This window comes from Pseudonaja textilis, chromosome 1 (genome assembly GCF_049901715.1).
Source record: "Pseudonaja textilis isolate UNSWEBS1 chromosome 1, rPseTex1.2, whole genome shotgun sequence".
In the NCBI taxonomy this organism is placed as follows: Eukaryota; Metazoa; Chordata; class Lepidosauria; order Squamata; family Elapidae; genus Pseudonaja; species Pseudonaja textilis.
Genome location: NC_141990.1, coordinates 181,803,573 through 181,826,176, shown reverse-complemented (window position 1 = coordinate 181,826,176; position 22,604 = coordinate 181,803,573). Strand labels below are relative to the sequence as shown.

The 22,604-nt window shown below is 37.9% G+C and overlaps 1 protein-coding gene across 5 annotated transcripts in view; it reads left to right on the top strand.

Annotated features, from left to right (window-relative positions):
- DNAJC10 (DnaJ heat shock protein family (Hsp40) member C10) overlaps window positions 1–18,193 on the top strand; it is a 36,918-nt gene extending 18,725 nt beyond the window's left edge. For all 5 annotated transcript variants that reach the window (XM_087919850.1, XM_026696951.2, XM_087919849.1 and 2 more), the window contains exons 13-24: window positions 57–170; window positions 2,716–2,830; window positions 4,810–4,937; window positions 5,446–5,562; window positions 6,295–6,396; window positions 6,936–7,091; window positions 9,182–9,315; window positions 10,120–10,173; window positions 10,671–10,818; window positions 12,176–12,295; window positions 12,813–12,926; window positions 13,887–18,193. In XM_087919850.1, coding sequence (XP_087775976.1) covers window positions 57–170; window positions 2,716–2,830; window positions 4,810–4,937; window positions 5,446–5,562; window positions 6,295–6,396; window positions 6,936–7,091; window positions 9,182–9,315; window positions 10,120–10,173; window positions 10,671–10,818; window positions 12,176–12,295; window positions 12,813–12,926; window positions 13,887–13,898 — 1,314 coding nt within the window. In that variant the 3' untranslated portion in view covers window positions 13,899–18,193. The remainder of the gene's footprint in view (window positions 1–56; window positions 171–2,715; window positions 2,831–4,809; window positions 4,938–5,445; window positions 5,563–6,294; window positions 6,397–6,935; window positions 7,092–9,181; window positions 9,316–10,119; window positions 10,174–10,670; window positions 10,819–12,175; window positions 12,296–12,812; window positions 12,927–13,886) is intronic.
- The last annotated feature ends 4,411 nt before the right edge of the window (window positions 18,194–22,604 follow it).

Below are 22,604 nucleotides of genomic sequence, written 5' to 3'. Positions count from 1 at the left end.
ATGTTTTTCCTTCAAAAAGCCTGAGTTGTTTTTCCTTGCCTTTTCCCTTTTCCAAGGATCATGTGGCCCACCATCGATGGTTAATATTCTTTCAGTTTGGCAAAAACAGCAAGTCAGATACCCATGACCTTAAGAAATTAAGTGTTCTCCTTAAAGCTGAAAATATTCAAGTAAGTGTGTGAAGCTCAATAGACTTTGATTTAAAGAGACAATACCATTTTATGTAGTGTCTTTTTCTTTAAACCCTGATCATTTTGAAGCTTTCTGCTACTTTCTTTTAGTCGCTTGCTTCCCATCTTCATCCAGTCACCATGTCCTTTTCTTAAAGATGTTAAAAAAAAAAGATGTTGAGATTCTAGAAAAAGTACAGAGAATGATTAGGGGACTGGAGACTAAGGCATGTGAAGAACAGTTACAGGAACTGGGCTTGGCTAGTCTACTGAAGAGAAGGACCGGGGGAGACATGATAGAAGTCTTCCAATATTTGAGGCGCTGCCGCAGAGAGGAAGGGATCAAGCTATTTTCTAAAGCCCTTGTAAGCCAGACCAAAAATAATGGATGGAAACTGAACAAGGAGAGATTCAACCTGGAAATAAGGAGAAACTTTCTGACAGTGAGAACAATCAACCAATGGAACAGCTTCCCCTCGGAAGTTGTGGGAGCACCATCACTTGAGACTTTCAAGAAGAGATTGGACTGCCATTTGTCAGAAATGGTATAGGGTCTCCCGCTTGGGCGGGGGGTTGGACTAGATGACCTATAAGGTCCCTTCCAACTCTGATTATCTGTTATTCTTGAGTGGGAAGACTTGAGTTAAACATTTTTGCCATATTGATATCATCAGCTAACTTGCTGTTTCATTGAGGATTTAGAGCATGTGCTGAATCAGCATCTAAAATAATAGTCTTTGCCCTTTCAGGATGGGATAGATTTGGAAGCGCACACCAATAATGTTAGAAGTCTCTGGATATTTCTTTTCTCCTACAATAGAAAATATAATGAAGTTACAAGGTAGTCTCAAGATTTGAGATCCTAACTTGCACATTAGAACAGCGTGGACATGCTTGGGATAAAACTAGGCTTTGATTGCATTTAAGGCCCATTGGTTAAAATATGACTGGAAAAGAGCTGATGTGGTTCCCATCTTCAAAAAGAAAAAAAACAGACCCAGGAAACTATAGACCAATCAGCCTAACATCAATACCCGGGAAGATACTGGAAAAGATAATAAAAAAAAAACAGATGTGCCAACATCTAGAAAAAAGTAAAGTAATAACTAGCAGTCTGCACGGGTTTGTTAAAAACAGATCATGCCAACCAATCTTATTTCCTTCTTCAACACAGTGACTAAATTAGTAGACCAGCAAAATACTGTGGACATGATATATTTAGATTTCAGCAAGGCATCCGATAAAGTAGACCACAACCTACTTCTTAGTAAGCTAGAAAAAGGTGGAATAGATAGCACCACCACTAGATGGATTCACAACTGGCTGGCAAACCGTACTCAATGAGTAGTCCTTAATGGGTCTAAGTCTACATGGAGGGAAGTAAGCAGTGGGGTGCCACAAGGTTCCGTCTTAGGCCCAGTACTCTTCAGTATCTTCATTAACGACATAGATGAGGGAATAGAAGGGGAACTTACCAAATTTGCAGATGATACTAAGCTGGCAATAATAGCTAACTTCCTAGAAGATAGGCTCAAGATCCAGATGGATCTTGACAGACTAGAACACTGGGCCATATCTAATAAAATGAAATTCAATATAGAGAAAAGTAAAGTCCTACACTTAGGCAAGAAAAACCAAAGATACACATATAGGCTGGGTGAAACCAGGCTCAATAGCAGTAACTGTGAGAGGGATCTTGGAGTCTTAGTAGACAACCAGCTAAATATGAGCCAGCAGTGTGCAGTAGCCGCCAAAAAAGCTAATGCAATCCTAAGTTGTATCAACAGTCAAGATCAAGGGAAGTACTCATACCACTCGATAAAGCCTTAGTAAGACCACACCTAGAGAACTGCATCCAGTTTTGGTCACCACATTATAAAAAAGATGTTGAAGCTCTAGAAAAAGTACAGAGAAGAGCAACCAGGATGATTAGGGGACTGGAGACTAAAACATACAACGATCGGTTGCAGGAACTGGGTTTGGCTAGTCTAGTAAAGAGAAGGACCAGGGGAGACATGATAGCAGTCTTCCAATATTTGAGGGGCTGCCACAGGGAGGAAGGGGTCAAGCTATTTTCTAAAGCTCCTGAAGGCCAGACAAGAAGGCCAGTTTCCTGAAGGAAACTGAACAAGGAGAGATTCAACATGGAAATAAGGAGAAACTTTCTGACAGTGAGAACAATCAACCAATGGAACAGCTTGTCCTCGGAAGTTGTGGGAGTGCTATCAGTTGAGATTTTCAAGAAGAGATTGGACTGCCATTTGTCAGAAATGGTGTAGGGTCTTCCGCTTGGGCTGGGGGTTGGACTAGATGACCTACAAGGTCCCTTCCAACTCTTGATTATCTGTATCTGTATGTCAAAACTGACCAGTGCTCTCATTACCAAAAAAGAAAAAAAAAGGTCATTTCTTACTCAAAGATCTTAAGAAAAAAAAACAGACAAAGAAGAAAAGGAAACAAGCTTTAAAAATGAGAGTGAAAGTAGAATATTTATTTTGTGGAAAGTTTGCCTTAAACTTATAACTTGTAACTGTTTCTTTCACAGGTTGGGAAGTTTGACTGTCTTACTGCTGCTAATATTTGTAACAGTCTGTATGTTTATGAACCATGTGTAGTGGTGTTTAAAGGACGAGGAATGGATAACTATGAAATCCACCATGGTAAACAATTTTTACACTTACAACTGGGATAGGCAGTTTAGTTTTTAACAGATGTATTTAACTGCTGCTTCACAGTTGGAATCAATTGGAATCAAAGTACAAAATGAGTATATGGCTTATTTCTGATTTATTATGTTGTGGTACTTGGTGCCCTTTCTTTTGGGGAGGGTTGGACTGTCTGCTGCCCCCGACCCCCCAACTCCTCTTTTGCAACACCTATTGAAATCCTCCATCAAATTGCTGGGCACATAATATTAAGATTTTTTTTTCATTTTCAGGACTCTGGGGTCATAACGGTTGTGCTGATAACAACTTGTGCAGATTAAGGCATACCCTGCAGCTCTTAGCTGCTCCAAACTTCAGGTTTATTCTTTACTAGTGAATTACACAGTAGTTCTTTACTAGTGAATTACTACACATACACATAAACTGTTCTGACCCAACCGGGTTCCTGAAGAGCAAACCATAGACAAAGGCAGTAGCCCCCACCTTTTAAGGTTTAATAAATTCTGTTTCTTCACAGATAAAAGGCTGCTTTCCACTAATTAGCTCCGACAAGAAAGAGCCTTGCCAAGTTGTTTGTCGATGCTGCCAAAAACCCAGAGATAAGAACTAATTTACAAGATTCTCCAGATACGAACTGAGTTATCCACAAGTTTAGCTTCAGAGTTTCTTTGCTTTCTGCAAAGAATGCTTTTTCAAATCTGGCTTTTATCCTCTTTAGGGAGGGGCCATTACCTTATAGCCTTACTCCCGAGTCACCTGCACTGCTTCAATTGTTCTTTCCTCCGAGTAATCCTTCGTGCATGTGCACTTGGCACAGGCTCCTCGGGAACCTCATCACTGCTGCCAGCCCCCACAATCTCTGAAGGCAGCAGACCACTCCCTGATGGTCGTGGCCCCTCATCAGAGTCCTCGCTCTCCTCAGCCATCTGCACCTGCTGCCAGCTAACCACAACATAAACACTTGGAAAGGGCCAACAATTTTGGTCTATCCATTTTTATATTAAAATGTGATATATAGAAAAGAAAAATGGCTTCCACTCTAACCATAGTGGAAAAGTAAAAATCTGCATGTACCAAATGTCATATTTAAGATATATATCAAAAGTAAACACTGCTATTGTTAAGAAAAGATATGACTAGGAGAGTTTTCAATTGTTTCTGTATTGGTCATTTTTCCATTCTGAATCGTCTCCTTTCTCCTTTGCTGTCATCCTCTAAACTGCTTGCTTTAACATAGCTTGGAAAATAATTTGAGGTATGTGTGGCCCTTTGAGTGAGAAAATGGCCAACTTTCTTTTTTTTTTCTATGAATTTAAGCAATCTTTTCCTTTTGCTTGTTTTGCTTCCCTGCTCAAGATTATAACTTTCTAGGACTGTTTTTTATTTGGTGAAAGATGAGATATCATTTAATAGATATTCCTCAGATTCATCAAATTCATTTGGATCTGATCTAGTTAACACAGTGGCCAGTTTGTCCCTGTACTGGGGTTTTCTGGAGTCAACATTTTGCTCTCAATTCACCAGAAAGAGAATTGATCTTATTTTTGCTGCTTTTAAGTAAAAATTTGGATGTTGTAGAATTCAGGGATGATTCTTCCATAAGGTTATTTAAAGTTAAGCTCAGGGTTATTGAAAGAGCCTTTCTCACAATATTGGATCATTAATCTTTTGTAGCTTTCCTTAACTAGCTGTCTGTTGGAGACATTGGTTTATATTGATGATGAGAGTTGCACTCTAAAACATACTTCTATTAGATAGATCGACTTGTAGCATTCATGTGCTTTCTTTCATTAGGAGTGCTATATTTATTATGAGTTCTTTAAAAAAAACTCTATTTCAGGAAGCAATGATCTTGCAAACTTGATTAACCTTCCTCAGAATGAAAGTCCTTTTTCTTCTACTTTCTGTCTTTTGCTGAACAAACAGTAGGTGGCTGTCTATACCACATCTCTTATTTTTGTTTCCTTTTAAAGGGAAAAATATTCTGTATGATTTAGTGGCCTTTGCCAAGGAGAGCGTGAATTCTCACGTCATTACACTTGGACCTCAAAATTTTCCTGGCAAGAAGAAAGAACCATGGCTTGTTGATTTTTTTGCACCTGTAAGTGTTTCATCAAGAGTCAGCTTTGTGTGTTAAGTTAAGTAACCAAGGTAGAATCTGGGACACTGTGAGTTCTAGTTCCACTTTTAATATAATGCCAGCTGGGTGATCTTGGGCAAAGTATTCTCTTTCAGCCCTAGAGAGAAGGCAATGGCAGGCCGCTTCTGAAAATCTTCCTATAAAAACGGCAAGAACATATCCAGATAGTCAGGAAGAATCACAACTGACTTGAAGGCACGCACACAAAAAAGTACCTCATCATACTTCCGTGTTGCCAGTGCACAAACATATGTTGAATAATAAAAGCATAGAAATAAATTCATCCTTAAAGAACTGAGCCCAGAGTTTCTTGTGCATTCCTTCTAGTTGAACTCTTAGCGAAAGATTATGTATGAATAGGTAATTGCCAACAACAATTGATTAAAAAGAACCAGAAATTGTGTTGCTCTGTTGACTGAGGAGGTTCTTTTTGTTTGTTTGTTTCTTCATTCTACCTCTTTGATACTAGTGGTGTCCTCCTTGCCGGGCTTTATTGCCAGAACTGAGGAAAGCATCAAAGCATCTGTATGGCCAACTAAAGTTTGGGACATTGGATTGTACAGTTCATGAAGGGATTTGCAATTTGGTAAGTTGCAAGTAACATTACCTGTATACACTTACACTGGCATACATTTACTCATATTAACATATGATGATGGGGGGAATGGGGAAATTACATCTTTTTGTAAGTTTCTGTTTATATGAAAGACTGTCTTCGACACATAGTTGCATGGTGCACATGCACAGACACACTAATTCTTTGAGGATATTACAACTTTTAAACTTCATGAACTTTAAACCTTGAAAATAAAGTGCATAGAAAGTAGTCAGAATAGTTTATCTGATTTTATAGAACTTTATAATAGAGGTGGATATCCAGATAACAGATATCTCTGGATAAGTCTATTGCTTATTTACTGTTAAAAGCTCAAGAGTTTGGGTCTTAATAATCAGGAAATATCTTTATCTCCTTAAGTTAAATTCTACTTCTTAAAAAAAAAAAGTTCAAAGCACTTCACAGAAGTTAAAACAATGTTCTTTGAATTACAATGTATAACTTTGAACCTGTAGTCTTGTCCATGTTTGTTGGGACTTAAGTATATACAATTGCAATATAAAACTTTTTTTTAACCCGACTAATAGTTATCCCATCTGACACCTGTGTTCGCTTCTGTTTTTTTAAATAAATGATTGCAGTAATATAGGATATGGGTGCTTTGGTTTAGTTTTCAGAAGAAAGTGCCTGCCAGAGTACTGAATGAAAGGAGGCCTACCTCCTGCCATTTCTCAATACTTTTTACTTCATGATCTTTTATAGCATAACATTAGAGCTTATCCAACTACTGTGGTATTCAATCAGTCTCACATGCATGAATATGGAGGACATCACTCAGCTGAACAGATCTTGGAATTTATTGAGGTAATTATTTATTAACATTTTCTACCACATTGCAATCCGACAGGAGTCTCAACAGCTTTACAGGAAAACAAATGTAATCAGAACATCTATGGTCCAGTTAGCATCATACAAAAGCTGAAGTATACAAGGCAGAAATAATTCAAGGATGTGTGTTAGACTCTTTGGCCTGTAAGATATGTATGAGGAAAAAATGACAATTTATTTCAATCATAAATTTATTTAATGAAACTTTTGTATCTAAAAAAATGTTGCAAATGTTGTCATAGTACATTAAAATCATTATATATTACTATACATTTAGTAAATAACTTAATTTGAAACAAAGTAAATATAAATAATCATAAGGTAATAATTACAAAGAAGGAAATGTAAACTGTGTAACACCATTTTTTTCCCATTTTAAACCTTAATATTTAGTCCCAGAAAGCCCTACCTATCTCCCCGAGAGACAATATTGCCCAGCACTGTTTGGTATGATTGGTGAGGGTTAATACATTTGAAAAGGAATTTCATTAAATCTTTTCCATTCTGTATTTCAGGATCTTATGAATCCATCAGTGATATCCCTAACACCAGATACCTTCGCTGAGCTAGTGAAGAAAAGGAAGAATAACGAAATCTGGATGGTTGATTTTTATGCTCCATGGTGTGGTCCCTGCCAAGCATTAATGCCAGAATGGAAGAAGATGGCAAGGGTAAAAGCAAATATTGCTCATTTTTAGTTGTCTTAGACTTAGAGTGTATTCAACATATTTTTTTTCCAAAACACCATCCGTGGAAACTCCCTCAGTATTCCATAACATTTGAATTTAATATACTACATCTATCATAATTTTTTACATATTGTTTGTCTGTGATAAATGAACTCCTGTCCTGTTCCAGGGCAAGCAAACACAAAACCCTAGAGAGATGGTTCCAAACTTTACTGATACATCTGTGAAATAAGTAAACAAGAGGAAAAGGAAGTGTAAGTGCAGCTGCACACGTGCCCAGAGCAGAGGAATCAAGTCCCCAAAAGCTTGCCTTAAACTTCCAATCCAAAAGAGCAGGTACAAGAGTGATCAAATGAAGTCCAAGGATTGTAGAAGATTCATCAGCCAGTTCCGGGTCCAAGTTCAAAAGACAGAATAACAGAGGTGGAAGGGACCTTGGAGGTCTTCAACCAACCTCCTACTGAAGCAGAAGACCTTATACCATTTCAGACAAGTGGCTGTCCTGTCTCTTCTTAAGTCTCCAGTGATGGAGCACCCACAACTTCTGAAGGCAAGCCATTCTATTCAAATTGGAAGTCAAGGTTCACACAGTCAGTGTTAATAAATAGTTGTTGCCAACAGAGAGGCCTGAACATGCTGCTCTTAAATAAAACAGCCCCAGTGTTGCACATTTGGAAGAGTTTAAGTTTGAGTTTGCCATGACAACTACTGACTTTAGTTCATTCAATATTTTAATTCCTTTCTGTCATAAAAAGTAGGCAGAAAAGGGTATGTAATAGATCAGGGGTTCCCAAACTTGGCAACTTTAAGACTTGTGGACTTCAACTCCCAAAATTCTTTAGCCGGCTATGCTTGGGGACCCCTGTAATAGATAGTAGACTTGAACATAAGCGGGGCCCAGATTACCTGCTTGCCCCTATAAATTGCACTTTTGTAGCGGATACTGATATTCCATAGCAACTAATTCCATAGTTCGAATTCATTGGAATAGTGCAGCAGATTTCTAAATGCAGTGAAAATAGACATAAAATGGGGCTTTTCTTTTCTTTTGAGATTCCATGTCTGATTTATGGCTCTGGTCTGTTTAAATTCCTCAGTTATTTTGAATAATGCATTGCTGTTCATGTCCTGGAATGTCAGCGAAAAGAAACACAGAAAAAGATCATTAACTTAGGCAAACACAGGGGAAATGATGACTTCTTGGCTGCTTGACTACAATTGCAACGTATTGTCTTTGGGAACAGGAAGATGCATCTCCAGATTGCTTTTTAACATAACTTTCTTACAAGCAGTTTGGGACTAGAAATTCACTGGAGAAACTTAGCTAGATGAACATCAGCTATACTCTATCTGTTTATTGCCATTTTATCTTTAGATTGTTTTTATAATGAGATCTTAAAGGCTTGGTTTACTATCATCCCCATAACCATTATACACCTATAAAAACTCAAAATTTCACCACCTAGGACATAGGCTAGGCTCATGTAATTCAGAGGCTTGCAAAGAGGTGTGCATTCTTTCTTTTTACAGTGTGTATTAAAATCCATACAAAAATAAAGACAGTCTGGGGGCCTTTTCTAACATGTATGTAATTGAGGCACTAATATGCGTGGCAGCAACTTTTTATGCTGTGTCGTCAGGAGGTTGCTTTCATCTCTTACCCTGCTTATGAGTGAGATAGTCTTAAGTTGTCCTTAGTTGTTACTGGTGTTTAGGTGGTATCTTTCCACTTATTCTGACATTTCCAAAGAACAGCCTCAAGCTGCATAAAATCTGTCAGACTTTGTTTCCTGTTACATTGAGTGAGTTGAAACAGGCTATAGATAAGGAATGACAAAGGAGAGTACCAAATTTCATGCCAGTGTACTTTTTGCTAACTCAAGACATGGGTACATGCCTGTGGAGAAACTCTTAGCAAACTCTTCAGATGACAAGCTATTGAATAAGGTAATTGGTAATAGGTTTTCTTTTTTAAAAAAAAACACATTAATTTTTTTATTGCAGTTATGTTTGGATGGTTTATTGGAGCAATTTTTACAACTCCAATTGAATAATACAACCCTTTGTTTTAGTTGCTGAATGGACTGATTGTAGTCGGTAGTGTGGACTGCCAAAAATATTTTTCTCTGTGTCATCAAGAAAACATTCAAGGCTATCCTGAAATAAGGCTGTTCCCACAAAAATCATCTTCCTCTTATCAGCACTAGTGAGTAATACAGTTATTCCTATACTAGGCTAAATTCATGCAAAAATGCTATAGTTAAAAATGCTTGTATGTGTAGGTGTATTTTGAAGATCTCAGCAAATCTAGATGGGGGAAATAATGACTGTCTAATATAAAATATAGTTTGTATTCAAATGTCACTATTCATATTGTGGACCTCACCATTAACTAAACTAAATGAGCACAGTGATGTAGGTATGTTAGCATGGTGGTTTGTTATTCTTTGGAATAAATCTTTTTTGTACCATTTTTGTTACTCAGATGCATGTAACTACTCATTTATGGAATTCCTGCCCTTGAGATATGGTGAATCTAGTATAGGAACTTTAAAACATGTTTTGATAAATTTGGGATGAAATAGATCCTAATAGCACCTATTAGGGATGACTGCTGTATGAAACGCCAGATGAGGGCACACTGTCCTTCTAAATCACTGGTGGCTTGCAAGCTTCCTAAGACTTTGACCATTGGACAGAGAAAACTATTGAATCTGACCTAGCACAGTTGCACTTGTAGTATATTCTTACTATTCATAAATTTTAATAAAATAAAAGTACACCCATTTCAGAATCCATAACATTCCATTGTCCCTTCCTGTCATATAGAATTTCTTCTATGGAAGAAAACTTGAGGGAAATCTTGGGCAAAAATTGAGACTGCAGAGTGTTTGTTTAAAGAAAAATGTATTAGTCAGATTCAGGGTAAGGATGTTTTTATGCAGCTCTTCTCACAACTGAATCTAGTAGTAGGAAGGTAACTTTGTTTTTTATATATTCCTTTCAACAGTAGCTACAATGGCTGGCATCGAGATGCCAATTCATTGCGAACATGGGCACTTAGGTGAGTTGCTTAGCTCTACCTTTGTTCACAGCTTGATTAAAATTTGTTTTGTTTGCTTAAAAAATCAGTTTGTCTGATGAAGAGTTCTTAGAAATGTGGAAGCTTATAGCAATGCTTTTCATACAATGCATCTTCTAAAACCAGAAATTCTGGCCTACCCTAGCTCCTTTTGCTGAATAAATTTTTGGAGTTGATTCATCATTTAAATAGTTGGAGCTCTTCAAAATTTTATTATTAAGATCCTAAGTGAAATTAATCAAAGCAAATTCTTCACTCAAATATAGTAAAATGTTACTTTTTTCTGAAATTCAGGTTGATCAGTATTTCCATAGTTGCTCTTCAACTTTGATGGTGATGAATGTGCAGTCAAAATCAACTTTCATGAATCTCAGCTTTTAGGAATATTGAGTTGTTTGTTGCACTCAAGATTCTGTGAACTCCTTCACATGAAGGTATTAACCTCATTGTCAATTTCAGTGGCTCTTTTGTTTCTTTAGTTATCTGCCTCAAGTGTCTGTGGACCTGACACCTCAGAGCTTCAGTGATAAAGTTCTGAATGGAAAGGAGCACTGGGTCATTGACTTCTATGCGCCTTGGTGTGGCCCTTGCCAAAATTTTGCTCCAGAGTTTGAGATATTAGCAAAGGTAAATTCTTATGGTTTTCCAGCATCAGAAAATATTTGTTCAATTGAATTTACTTGATGTATCCCACAAATTAGCTCCCAACCAGGATATCTAGCATTGTAACCTCTAGATTATTTTTCTCATTCAAATACAGTCTCCAGCAGAAGAAAATGTATGTAGCTCAGGATTGAACTGTGCAGTCCTTGGTGCTCTCTGAGCTTGATTATTTGCTTGTGAGTGTTTCATTACTTAACTAGGTAACATCAGCAGTGAACAACATCGCTGGTGAGCACCAGCATGATGCTCCTAACATCACAGTAGGTGCTCCTAATATCACAATGAACACCTAGGTAACATCAATCTAGTTAACATCATTAGTGAGCACCAAGGACTTCTCAAAACTCAAAAGTTGGGAATGACGATTGAAGCAAAATAATAAAAGGAGTCTATGTCAGAAATAGACATGTTGACAATATACTTATCTAAACATAGTTCATTTCTGGCAAATAAATTCTCCATTAGTGTCTGGAAAAAATAATGGTGAACCTCATTGGCTTATTTGGTTCGGTGGTTAAGGTGCTGGCCTAGAAACCAGAAGCCTGTCACTTCTAGGCCTTCCTGGAAAGCTTGTTTTGTGGTTTTGGACCAGTCACTCTCTCAGCCTCAATTACCTCACAAGATTGTTGGGGGGAGTATAGGAAGCAGGAGTATGAGGTATTTTTGCCACCTTGAGTTACTGTATTTATGTGTAGATAAGCCATGATCAGTTTATCTGAGAATAGGTATAGCCACAAGTATATATGGCATATATAAAAAAGGTGGGATAAAAAAATGAAGAAGAGACCATGAGTAGGGATACCTTGTGGGGCAGAAAGTGTTTGAACCTGAACTTTGAAAATCAGTTTCAGTCGCTCAAGCACATGAGTGTGATTTTTCTCACAGGAATTCACTGTATAATAGATAGCTCAAAGGCCGCTTTCCCAGGATCTGCTCGGTTGATTTATGTCTGTATTAGTAATGCTAGAACTAATTTATCATTCCAAACAAACATATCCTCTTATGGCAAATTTCAAGTGAGGAATGTACTACATTTTGGGGTGGGATGGGAGTTCTCTCCTTTCCTTGAAATAGCCTGAAAAGTTGAGAATGGCTGAATCAAGATCCATTGATTTGGAAGCTCTTGAGACTGTTTAGTTAGAAAAATAAGTAATTTGGGATGACAGAAGCATTAACTGCACAGAGTTATGAGACTGGAGTGTTTGAATGAATGAATGAATGACAAGTTAACTGCTTTCACCTAATTGCTTAGTAGTAAAATTAATTGTTAAGTTAATGGACTTTAACATGCAACTCCTTTTCTTTTTTCCTGTTTTAAAAGACCATTAAAGGAAAAGTGAAAGCTGGCAAAGTTGACTGCCAAGCCTATGCTCATACGTGTCAATCTGCTGGAATCAGAGCCTATCCCACAGTTAAATTTTATCCTTATCAAGGAACAAAGGTAAGCCATCTGTATCAGCAGTTGCAAGGAGTAGATTAGAATATTTGAGGATTAACACCTATGCCATCTTGCCATAGTCACTCTCTTGTGAAAACCTGCAGGAAAGCCACCTTCCACTGTAGACGTCTGGTACTAGATGCCTGGTTCTCTGTCTTAAATAAACCATGGTTTACTAAGATATAGATATAGGATGGGCATTTACAAGTGTTTTCAGAAAATACTTATTAATAAATGTATCTGTTCATATGCAGAGCCTCACTCCCTGATTATAAGCCCACCTGTTAAGTAAGCTCAAAAGAGGGGAGGAATTTCTAAATCGTGACCTCAATATTAAGCTACTCCTTATTTATAGGTATCACTTTGTTCTTCCAAAGACAGCAATATTAAGCCTACGCATTCATTACCTACTTAAGCAACACCAAGCATTACTATTAAACCACCTGTATATCTGTTTGTTCCTTGGATGTGCATGTATCTTGAGCAGAGCTGATCATTCTTTCTTGCTCTGTTTTTAAAGAAAAATATTTTGGGAGAGCAGATTGACAGCCATGATGCAAAAGTCATAACTGAACTACTGATGGAGAAAGTGAAAAGCCTTAAAAAAAAGAAAAAACAGTCTTCCAGAAAAAAGGTAGGCGATATTTTACAAGGTTTTTTTTTTCTTCAGAAACATACCTAAATGTTATTATCTTGTTCCATCAGTATTTTTTAGCTGCCATATTTGGCCTGCAAAAAAATCAGTGTGATCATTAGATGTTAACAAAGAGATTTTCCTGAATATTTATGGCCCGGATATGGTAGTGGTTGCATTTGTGGAAAAACTTTGTCAAGAATAGAGAATACTGATTTACTGGACACCCAATTTCCATCAGTCTGTCCAATGAATATTAATGTGCTTGAAAAACTTGTTCCTGAATGTTGAATAACTTTTCTGAATCAGATCACTGTCCCATCTTGTTGGATGATTAATTACCAATACAAACCCCTTCTTCATGCCCTCCAGATATGTTGGCCTTGGTGACTGGAATTTGGGTTGCTGCATGTGTGCTGGGTTTGAGAAACTGCCAAAAAGCAAAAATGCCATGTAATACAAACCTGAAAAAAATGCATCCTGTTTCCAAAGTTTGACATTCTTACGTTTCCTTTCCTTTTTCAATTTCAACATTTCATGGTTGAGACTGAATCATTTCAAATATTTGCTGATTAGTGGAGTTAAGAAGGCTGACTTTGGATGGGACTGCAGCCCAAACAGGTTGGAGTAAACAAAAACATGATACGGGAGTCCTTTGCGATCCCTGGGAGATCATTGCAAAATAACACAACAGTGGGTTCAGAAAAAAAAAGTGTGTCGTAAGATTTAATCCACAGGGAAGGGACCGATATTGAACAACTAGGAAATATTTAATACATTGTAACAAAGTAAATAAAGAAATGAGTTTTCCTCTCTTTAAGGTATAACACACAGCTGATCTTTCTGTAGCAGATAGAACAGAAGAAGCTGGGTTTCTGAGATTACAAATGAAATAGTTTCTCAGTATTTTACTCACTCAGTCATGTTTTCTGTTCTTTTCCTCCCTTTTCTGAAAACCAGGATGAACTCTAACTTATGAAATGAATTCAAATCATAGTGAATCTGCAGCAGTGGCTGATCAGATCATGTTCCTCAAGAAGAAAAGGAAATGCACTGAAATTCCTGAACAGGTGGATCTTGGATGACTATTAGGGAACATGTTCTGAATCATCCAAAGTGTACATTTAGTAATAAAGACATCAACTCCAGCAATCCAATTGGCACCCTATCTGCATCTCAGGAAGGCTGTTCTTCTTTGATTATGGACATGGGGCTTCATAGGTAGGGGGGTGGGGTTTCCACCTTCCCAGTCGTACTGTAGAGAATCATCTTTTCTTGTGTTGAAAAAAGAATCTCAGTAACATGGCAAGTGAATAGTCTTTTTTTCAAGATAGGAAGACTAAGCAAATCTCTTTGTCTCTGAGGGAAAAAAGATTTAACTTCGGTTTTACTGTTAATGCGATTCGTCAAGGATTCCCTGGGTAAGCTAAAGATCTAGGAATTATCAATTCCCTTTAACATTCAACCCTCTTTATGCAGAATATGAGTTATCCCAACCTCTAGGCTATGTTGAAGAGCACTCAAATCATCACAAACAACTACATGAAGATTTCAGTGCATGGCAGCTAAGAGAAAACCATGCTTGTATTGGTGGAACATTATGTGGAACACTGTAAGCGTTCAAAGAGCAATGACGACGTCTCTAGGGTCATACAACAAACTCAATTCAGCAGCTGGCAGTACATGCACAAGGTTGCAGTGTTGCAAGCTAAAGCAGTTTGGTTTTTCATCCCAGGCTAAAGAGTTTCCTTCTGCAGAGATTAATGAACAGAAGGATTACTCATCATGGCTGCAATCGTGATCCCTCAAAGCAACAGTGAGATAATATTGGCATGAATTTGTCCATGGCTACCTGAAATTCATTGGTTTCAGCAAAACTTGCTTACAGATAAGCAACTACAGAAGAACAGCTTAAAGCTTTTGACATCAAAGCATATACACGTTTTAAAAACAAGCCTATAAAAAGATATATCTGGATGGAATTTTTCCAGTTCAGAGTATACCTTTTTCAGTTTGTGTCACAGCAGAATTATTTTGTTTTTTTAGAGCAGATAGTCAAAGCTGTGTCTGAGGCATGCAGTGTACTTGGTTGCCAGCCTACTCCAATGTCTTAAGAAGCAACATTATAAAACATAAATTTATATGTCAAGTGCCTTCTGAACATTTTCTCATGGTTATGGTTACTTTTGTGAAGCTTGTAGTATTGGGAACCTACTTGAGATATTCTCATTAGACTTGTTCAAGGATTGAGAGCAGTGTCCTTGATGCATACCCATACAGTTGTGCTCATAAGTTTACATACCCTGGCAGAATTTATGATTTCTTGGCCATTTTTCAGAGAATAAGAATGATAACACAAAAACTTTTCTTTCACTCATGGTTTGTGGTGGGCTGAAGCCATTTATTATCAATCAACTGTATTTACTCTTTTTAAATCATAATGACAACAGAAACTACCCATATGACCCTGATCAAAAATTGGCATATCCCAGTTCTTAATATGGTATATTGCCCCCTTTAACATCAATGACAGTTTGAAGTCTTTTGTGAGATGTGTGGATGAGGCTCTTTATCTTCTCAGATGGTAAAACTGCCCATTCTTCCTGGCAAAAAGCCTCCAGTTCCTGTAAATTCTTGGGCTGTCTTGCATGAACTGCACATTTGAGATCTCCCCAGAGTGGCTCAATGATAATGAGGTCAGGAGACTGAGATGGCCACTCCAGACCCTTCACTTTATTCTGCTGTAGCCAATGACAGGTCGACTTGGCCTTGTGTTTAGGAACATTGTCATGTCGGAATGTCCAAGTGCTTCCCATGCGCAGCTTCCGGTCTGATGAATGCAAATTGTCCTCCAGTATCTTTTGATAACATACTGCATTCAGCTTGCCATCAATTCTGACCAAATTTCTGTGCCTTTGTAGCTCACACATCCCCAAAACATCAGTGATCCACCTCCATGTTTCACAGTAGTAATGGTGTACATCATAGGCCTTGTTGATTCCTCTCCAAATGTAGTGTTTATGATTGTGGCCCAAAAGCTCAATTTTGGTCTCATCAGTCCAAGTTACTTTGTGCCAGAAGGTTTGAGGCTTGTCTCTGTGCTGTTTGGCGTATTGTAAGCGGGATACTTTGTGGCATTTGCATAGTAAAATGACTTTCTTCTGGCGACTTGACCATGCAGCCCATCTTTCTTCAAGTGCCTCCTTATTGTGCATCTTGAAACAGCCACACCACATGTTTTCAGAGAGTCCTGTATTTCACCTGAAGTTATTTGTGGGTTTTTGATTTTGGGGTGAGGGGTGAGGGGTCCCCAAACAATTTTCCTGGCAGTTGTAGTTGAAATTTTAGTTGGTCTACCTGACCCTGGTTTGGTTTCAACAGAACCCCTCATTTTCCACTTCTTGATTAGTGTTTGAACACTGCTGATTGGCATTCTCAATTCCTTGGATATCTTTTTATATCCCTTTCCTGGTTTATACAGTTCAACTGCCTTTTCCCGTAGAACCTTTGACAATTCTTTTGCCCCATGACTCAGAATTTTTTTCCCCCATGACTCAGAAGCCGGAAACATCAGTGCAGCTCTAGATGAAAAATGCAAGGATCTGTCAGGAGTCCAGGAATTCATTGGCCTTTTATATACACACACTTAATTACAAGCAAACAGATCACAGGTGAGGATGGTTACCTTTAATAGCCATTCAAACTCTTTTGTGCCAACCTGTGTGATGTTATCAGGCCAAAATCATCAGGGTATGTAAACTTTTGATCAGGGTCATTTGCGTAGTTTCTGTTGTCATTATGATTTAAAAAGAGTAAACCCGGTTGATAATAAATGGCTTCAGCCATACTCTAACCATGAGTGAAAGAAAAGTGTGTTATCATTCATATTCTCTGAAAAATGGCCAAGAAATCATAAATTTTGCCAGGGTATGTAAACTTTTGAGCACAACTATATAGTATAATACTTGTCTGATGCCAAATCAAGACCTATACAATTATGAAACTTATTTCAGGTTCTTAAAATCTATATTTCACTTGTTCTTGCACCTTTCCTTGCAACTCTCTTACTAGTTGCCTGAACAAAAATATCTTTTTCTGCTTAAAAAATGAAGTATGAAGTGGTGTTTAATATTGACACAAGATTAGTGGCAGTATTGTTTTAAGATAAAGACACCACTTTTCACACCTATAGCTTTTTTATTATCGGCCATCAAGTTGAGTTATTGGTGACCACATCCTAATTGTTCTTGACTTCTTGTATGTGTAATATTTTTCTGCATATGGAAGGATCAAGAAGAATATATGCACTTCCATAATCTAAAATATCCATACCCAGATGTAATCAGTGATAGCTGAGCTAGGAATGCAGTTCTTGTTATAAAATTTCCAGATTCGCTTCTTCCAAAGCTAAGATTACAGTCATTGCTGGTGGATAGAAAGCAAAACAAGAATATGATTTGATCTGTAATAGAAAATAATAGATAAAACGGCTACATCTATTGTTAAATGTTTTGTTCATCGGTTTCTCATATAGCCTATTTGGGTTGCAAGGATTCAGTAATGTAAAAAATCTTAAAATGCTACCTTGCAGAAAGAGGGAGAAAAAGCTACCTGCCATTTAGTTTTAATCTTAAAAATTGACTTGCAAATTATTTTCTGTATACCTGAGAATGGGTTTTGCTAATAAGGAAACTTGATTTATGACAGGGTTTGGAAAGATCTCTTAGGCTTTACCTACCTTTGAGCTCCTTGATACAATCTAGGCCAAAGATTCTACACTGTAGGAAAACACTCCTATATTCTTGAATGATTAAATATGTAGTCATACTTTTACTAGACTAGAAGAAGAACAAGCAATTGAAGAAACACAGAATAAATATTTGATTAATTGGGCTTGCATTTGAAGATGTCTCAATGTAGGTAGCCTGCACTCATTTGTGAGATTATTGGCTCATTACTGGCTACAGTATTGGGAGTCAAATATATGTGAAGGCACAAAAGCTAAAACAACTTGTCTGGGGGGAAATATATACCTGTTCCTGAGTGCCTGTACTTCTGTGTGCTACAAAAAGGACCTTTATAAATGTTTGGTGTGAAAAAGGCAATTCTGTTTTAAAATCAGTTGTAAAGTTTACAAATAAAAACACTATTCTTTTTAGCCCTTTTAACCAGAACAGATACAAAGTTACACTGTGACTGACAAAAACTCCATGATTGTATTGTAAACCAGAGTTTATGATAAATTAAACTGTATTTCAGGATTGTGATATGTGATATTTCTGTCAGATTTTTTCCTCTGAATATGTTCTTAACTATGTTGCTTCTTTTCAAAGTTCCCAGAATCTTTAATCAAGAGGCAAACCTCTAGTAATGGAAAATGAGCTGTGTCTGAACTCCATCCATCCATCCATCCATCCATCCACTACCCTTAGTTTCTCAAAGACCTCCAACAAGTATTTGTGGGGCAGATGTTGAAACCCTGATTCCGTACTAACCTCTTCTAAAAAGGGAAAGTTGGAGTCTAGGTAGAAGTTGCCCAATATGGCTGGATTTAAAGAGGACTTTTTCAACAGGTCACACCACCAACTTCAAAGGGAAGTGGCTTTTTTTCCCTCCCTAAAAGGGGTATTAATCACCAAACATGTCCTATCAGCCATCTTAAGGAGTTAGAAGACCCTATTCCCTTCCTCAGATTTCACCAGTACAGAAATAAACAGGCCTATTAATTCCAGCAAAACAGGTTTAAACCAGATCTGTACACAGTTCTTATAGGAAACTCTTTGAATATCATTACTCATATTTTTTGCTGAAGTATTATAAACTCTGGCATTTCAAATGAGGTTTCATCATAAATTTCTGTTTATGATATCATAAAGTGATAATTACCAATAAGTATCCTTATGATGGTAGCTGTTACATACAGTGATATATTTTCGTTTTGCTACCTATCTGGGAAATAGCACAAGATATTTGTTGTTCTGGCTGGTGAATCAAACAGACCTGAAAGGGATGCCAGGTCTTTCGTTTTGAAAAAGAGTGGACACCTACCTGGCTATCTGTTGGAGGAGGGAGATCAAAATCTGCAAGATGAAGGACAAGACCTCATGATCAGAATTGCCTCTTTTGTGCATGTGACATTGATGCATTTATAAAAGATGCAGGCCTCAAGTCACACTGCCATCTTGCAGATTATATTGCATAGACACATACATGAACAATGCTCATGCCATTGCAGATACATTCCTTGTCCCACCTTCCTCTTTTTATAAAAGTATATATATTTATTGAAAATATGGGATATCGGCATGTTTCAAGTTGGCAGCAATTTCCACTATTGTCTTTACAAAATGTTGCCAGATCTCATTTTAAGCCATCACACATCAGCCTTTTTTTTTTTTAGAATATCCACAGGAAATGGGCTCTTTGGCTTAAAGTAGTTGTGCTACAGAAACATTAAATGGATATCATGGATTTAAAATTTCCTGGGGAAGATTTGCTCCTTTTTCTAAAAATCAAAGAACTAACTATAGCTGTTCCAAGTATATATTTTTTTCCAGTCAAAGATCATCAGTCGTGAAATCCAGGAAGGAAGACTTGTTGCGTCAGCCAAATAATAAAATACTTCTTTTTATGCAGGAACGCATGCTATTAGAAGCCAAATTCCCAAAGCAGACAGTTTCAGCAGATGCAACTTTCAGATCAAGCATCTGTGACAGGTCCAGAAAAAAAAAAAAGATATTGAACAGGAGAAGAATATATTACACTTGCCCAAACATATTTTGTAATACACTGCAAGGAGATGTATGAAGTAGCAGGCTTGATGTGGGCAATTAGTAACTTTTGATTCCTTATCGAAACTCATATTTGCACACTTGGACACAAATCATCAGGTCTTGCCTCAGAGAATATCTAGGTGTTGATGTGCGGAGTGTGGGGACAGAAACTGGCCTCTCTGTATTAAAAAGGAAACAGCCATCTTGGCTGAAATTTCAGACCTTTAAAAAGTGTGGGGGGGAGAGAGAGAGAGAGAGAAACTGACATTCAATGACACCATGGCTAAACTGGACAGCCTCTGGATATGGTGATGGCAAGTTTAACCATCCCTATTCCCTTTCCGGTTCACCTTCCCCCCTACATAGGAGTGAAAAACAAATCCAGATGCCACCCACCCACCCACCCCATCTTAGTTCAGATTTTAGGCCCTTGTCCCCACAAGGAGATTGAATCTTACATTACCTCTTTTTTTCCAGGTTCACTTGACACAGCTGAGCAGGGGGAAACAGTTTAAACTAAAACAAGCCTGGGGCTATTTGGGGAGAAAACTAATCCTCTCTTATCCTCCTGCTGACTCAGTTTTTGTGTTTTGATGAAGTGTATTGTGCAAACCTATTAGCCTTGTCACATTCAATGAAATCACATTATCCCTTGTAAGGGCAATAAAAGAGGTTTCTGGTAATGTTTAAAGGGACCAGATTTTGGGGAACAGAGGAGGGAAGCAGATATATAGACATAAGTACAAAAGGTGAGGCATTGCATAGTTGCAATTATCCCTTCTGGCCTAATTAATTTATTTGGCTGAACACTCTTGCATAGTAGTAAACCATAATGAGTTTGCTCATCATGCTGAGTCAAAAACAAACTGCAGAATCCTAGAATTAAAAGAGGCCACCTAGCTCAGGGCAGGATCTGCTAGAAGCTCTCTGACAGATGACCCATAACTAGAATTCTGATTGAGCCTCCCACTTTGCAGTCTACAAACACTTTCTTCAAACTCTTTATATTTTCTTCCACAGTAATCAAGACCTAAACTTGGTTCTGTAGCAGACATAGTTTTGAGTTCTCTTCAGGCAAGAAGGCAACATTTGGGGGGGGGGGGGCTGCATAAGTGCACCATTGTGCCTCCCGTCCCTGTCCTATTGTCCCCGTTTATTCATACCTATTTCCTGTATTCTTACTCATGTTTATACTTATACCTATTATCTTGTAAGCGATTGACAAATAAAATAAATAAAAACACTGCAAACACTCTTTGCAGATCCCTTACAGCACTCATGAGATTATCATCATTAGTTCACCATCAATAAGCATCAGGAAACTGCAGCCTTTCTCCCTCCTTGGCACTTCCTTTTTGTTCTGTCTCTTCCAACATCCTAACCAAAAAAGCCAATGCAGTCCTAGCCTGCCTCAACAGAGGAACAGTATCAAGATCATGTGATGTGTTAGTATTATATATTGCTTTGAGAAGACCACCCTTGGAATACTGCATCCAGTTTTCGTCACCATGACATAAAAAAGATGTTGAGACTCTGGAAAGAGTGCAGAGAAGATCAACAAAGATGATTAGTGGTCTGGAGGCTGAATAATATGATGGTTGCGTATAGTCTAATGAAAAGGACTAGGGATGACATAGCAGTCTTCCAATATTTGAGAGGATTTCCCACAGAAGAGGGGGCAACCTATTTTCCAAACTATCTGAGGGCAAGACAAGAAATAACAAATGGAAACTTAAAGAGAGGTCCAACCTAGAATTAAGGAGAAATTTCCTGACAGTGAGAAAAATTAATTATTGAGATGGCTTGCCTTCAGAAGTTAGGGTTAGGGTTGGAGTAGATTTCCAAAATCCCTTTCAACTCTGTTACTCTGTATTCTGCCAAGTTCTTCTTTGGTCTCCATGTTCACAAGTTAAGCTTGCTCCTTCATTTAGATATAAGTATCTATAGTCTAAGAACACTGACGGTAGAACCTGAAAATCCAGAATGTGATGTTCATTTAGATACGAATACAACTTGAGGCATTCACATAACAACCCTGCTTGGAGAGCTGTACTGGTTGTCAGATGGTTTCTGCCCTCAAAAGAAGGTGCTGCTTGTCACCTTTAAAACCCTGCATGTTTCAAAGCCTGAATATAACTGGGCATACCTTCTCCCACTGACATCTCCCTGTCTTATAGGATCTAACAAGGCAGGCTGCTTATGTACAGTATCTCCTTAGTCAGAGGGGCCTTTTCCATTGGTCTCCCTGTCCTCTGGAATAGTCTCTTTCCATATCTTCAGAAAATTGGTGAACCCTAGATTATTTCATGAAGTCTTGTGGACATGTACACTGTATATATACCAAGAGTTATGCACTGGAGACAAATTCCTTGTGTGTGTCCCATAACCCTTGGCCAATAAAGAATTATATGACTGTCCTGCTGAATGAACAACTAGGTGTCAGCTGGTGCTCCATTCAAAATCCAAGAAAGAAATATTCAGACTCCATTAGAGAAAAGATATCTTTTACTGGAAATCAAGTGGTAGCATCAAAGGAATTCTGAATCTGAGAAAATGAGCACGTAAATCACATATACAAAAGTAATGGCAATGTTCCCCCCACAATAGTTCAATCTGTCCATCCAATAAAAAGTTGTATATAACTTCACGTGGGCATCTTCAGGTGGTGATGTGACATCTGTCCGTTGACCTTAACATATTTTGATAAAGAGGTGCGCTTGCAATGTAGCATAAAAAAGAAGCATAAACAAGACCCCCCCCCCCCAATTTATACAGTTTATTATCTGAAACCTCTAGCTCGCTTCCCATAACTATCCCACCCCTCCTCCCCCCATTACTTATGACAGCCAAAAGATGCAAAGCAAAGGAAAGAAATCTTGAAGGCTGACACTAGGTTAATAGTTGC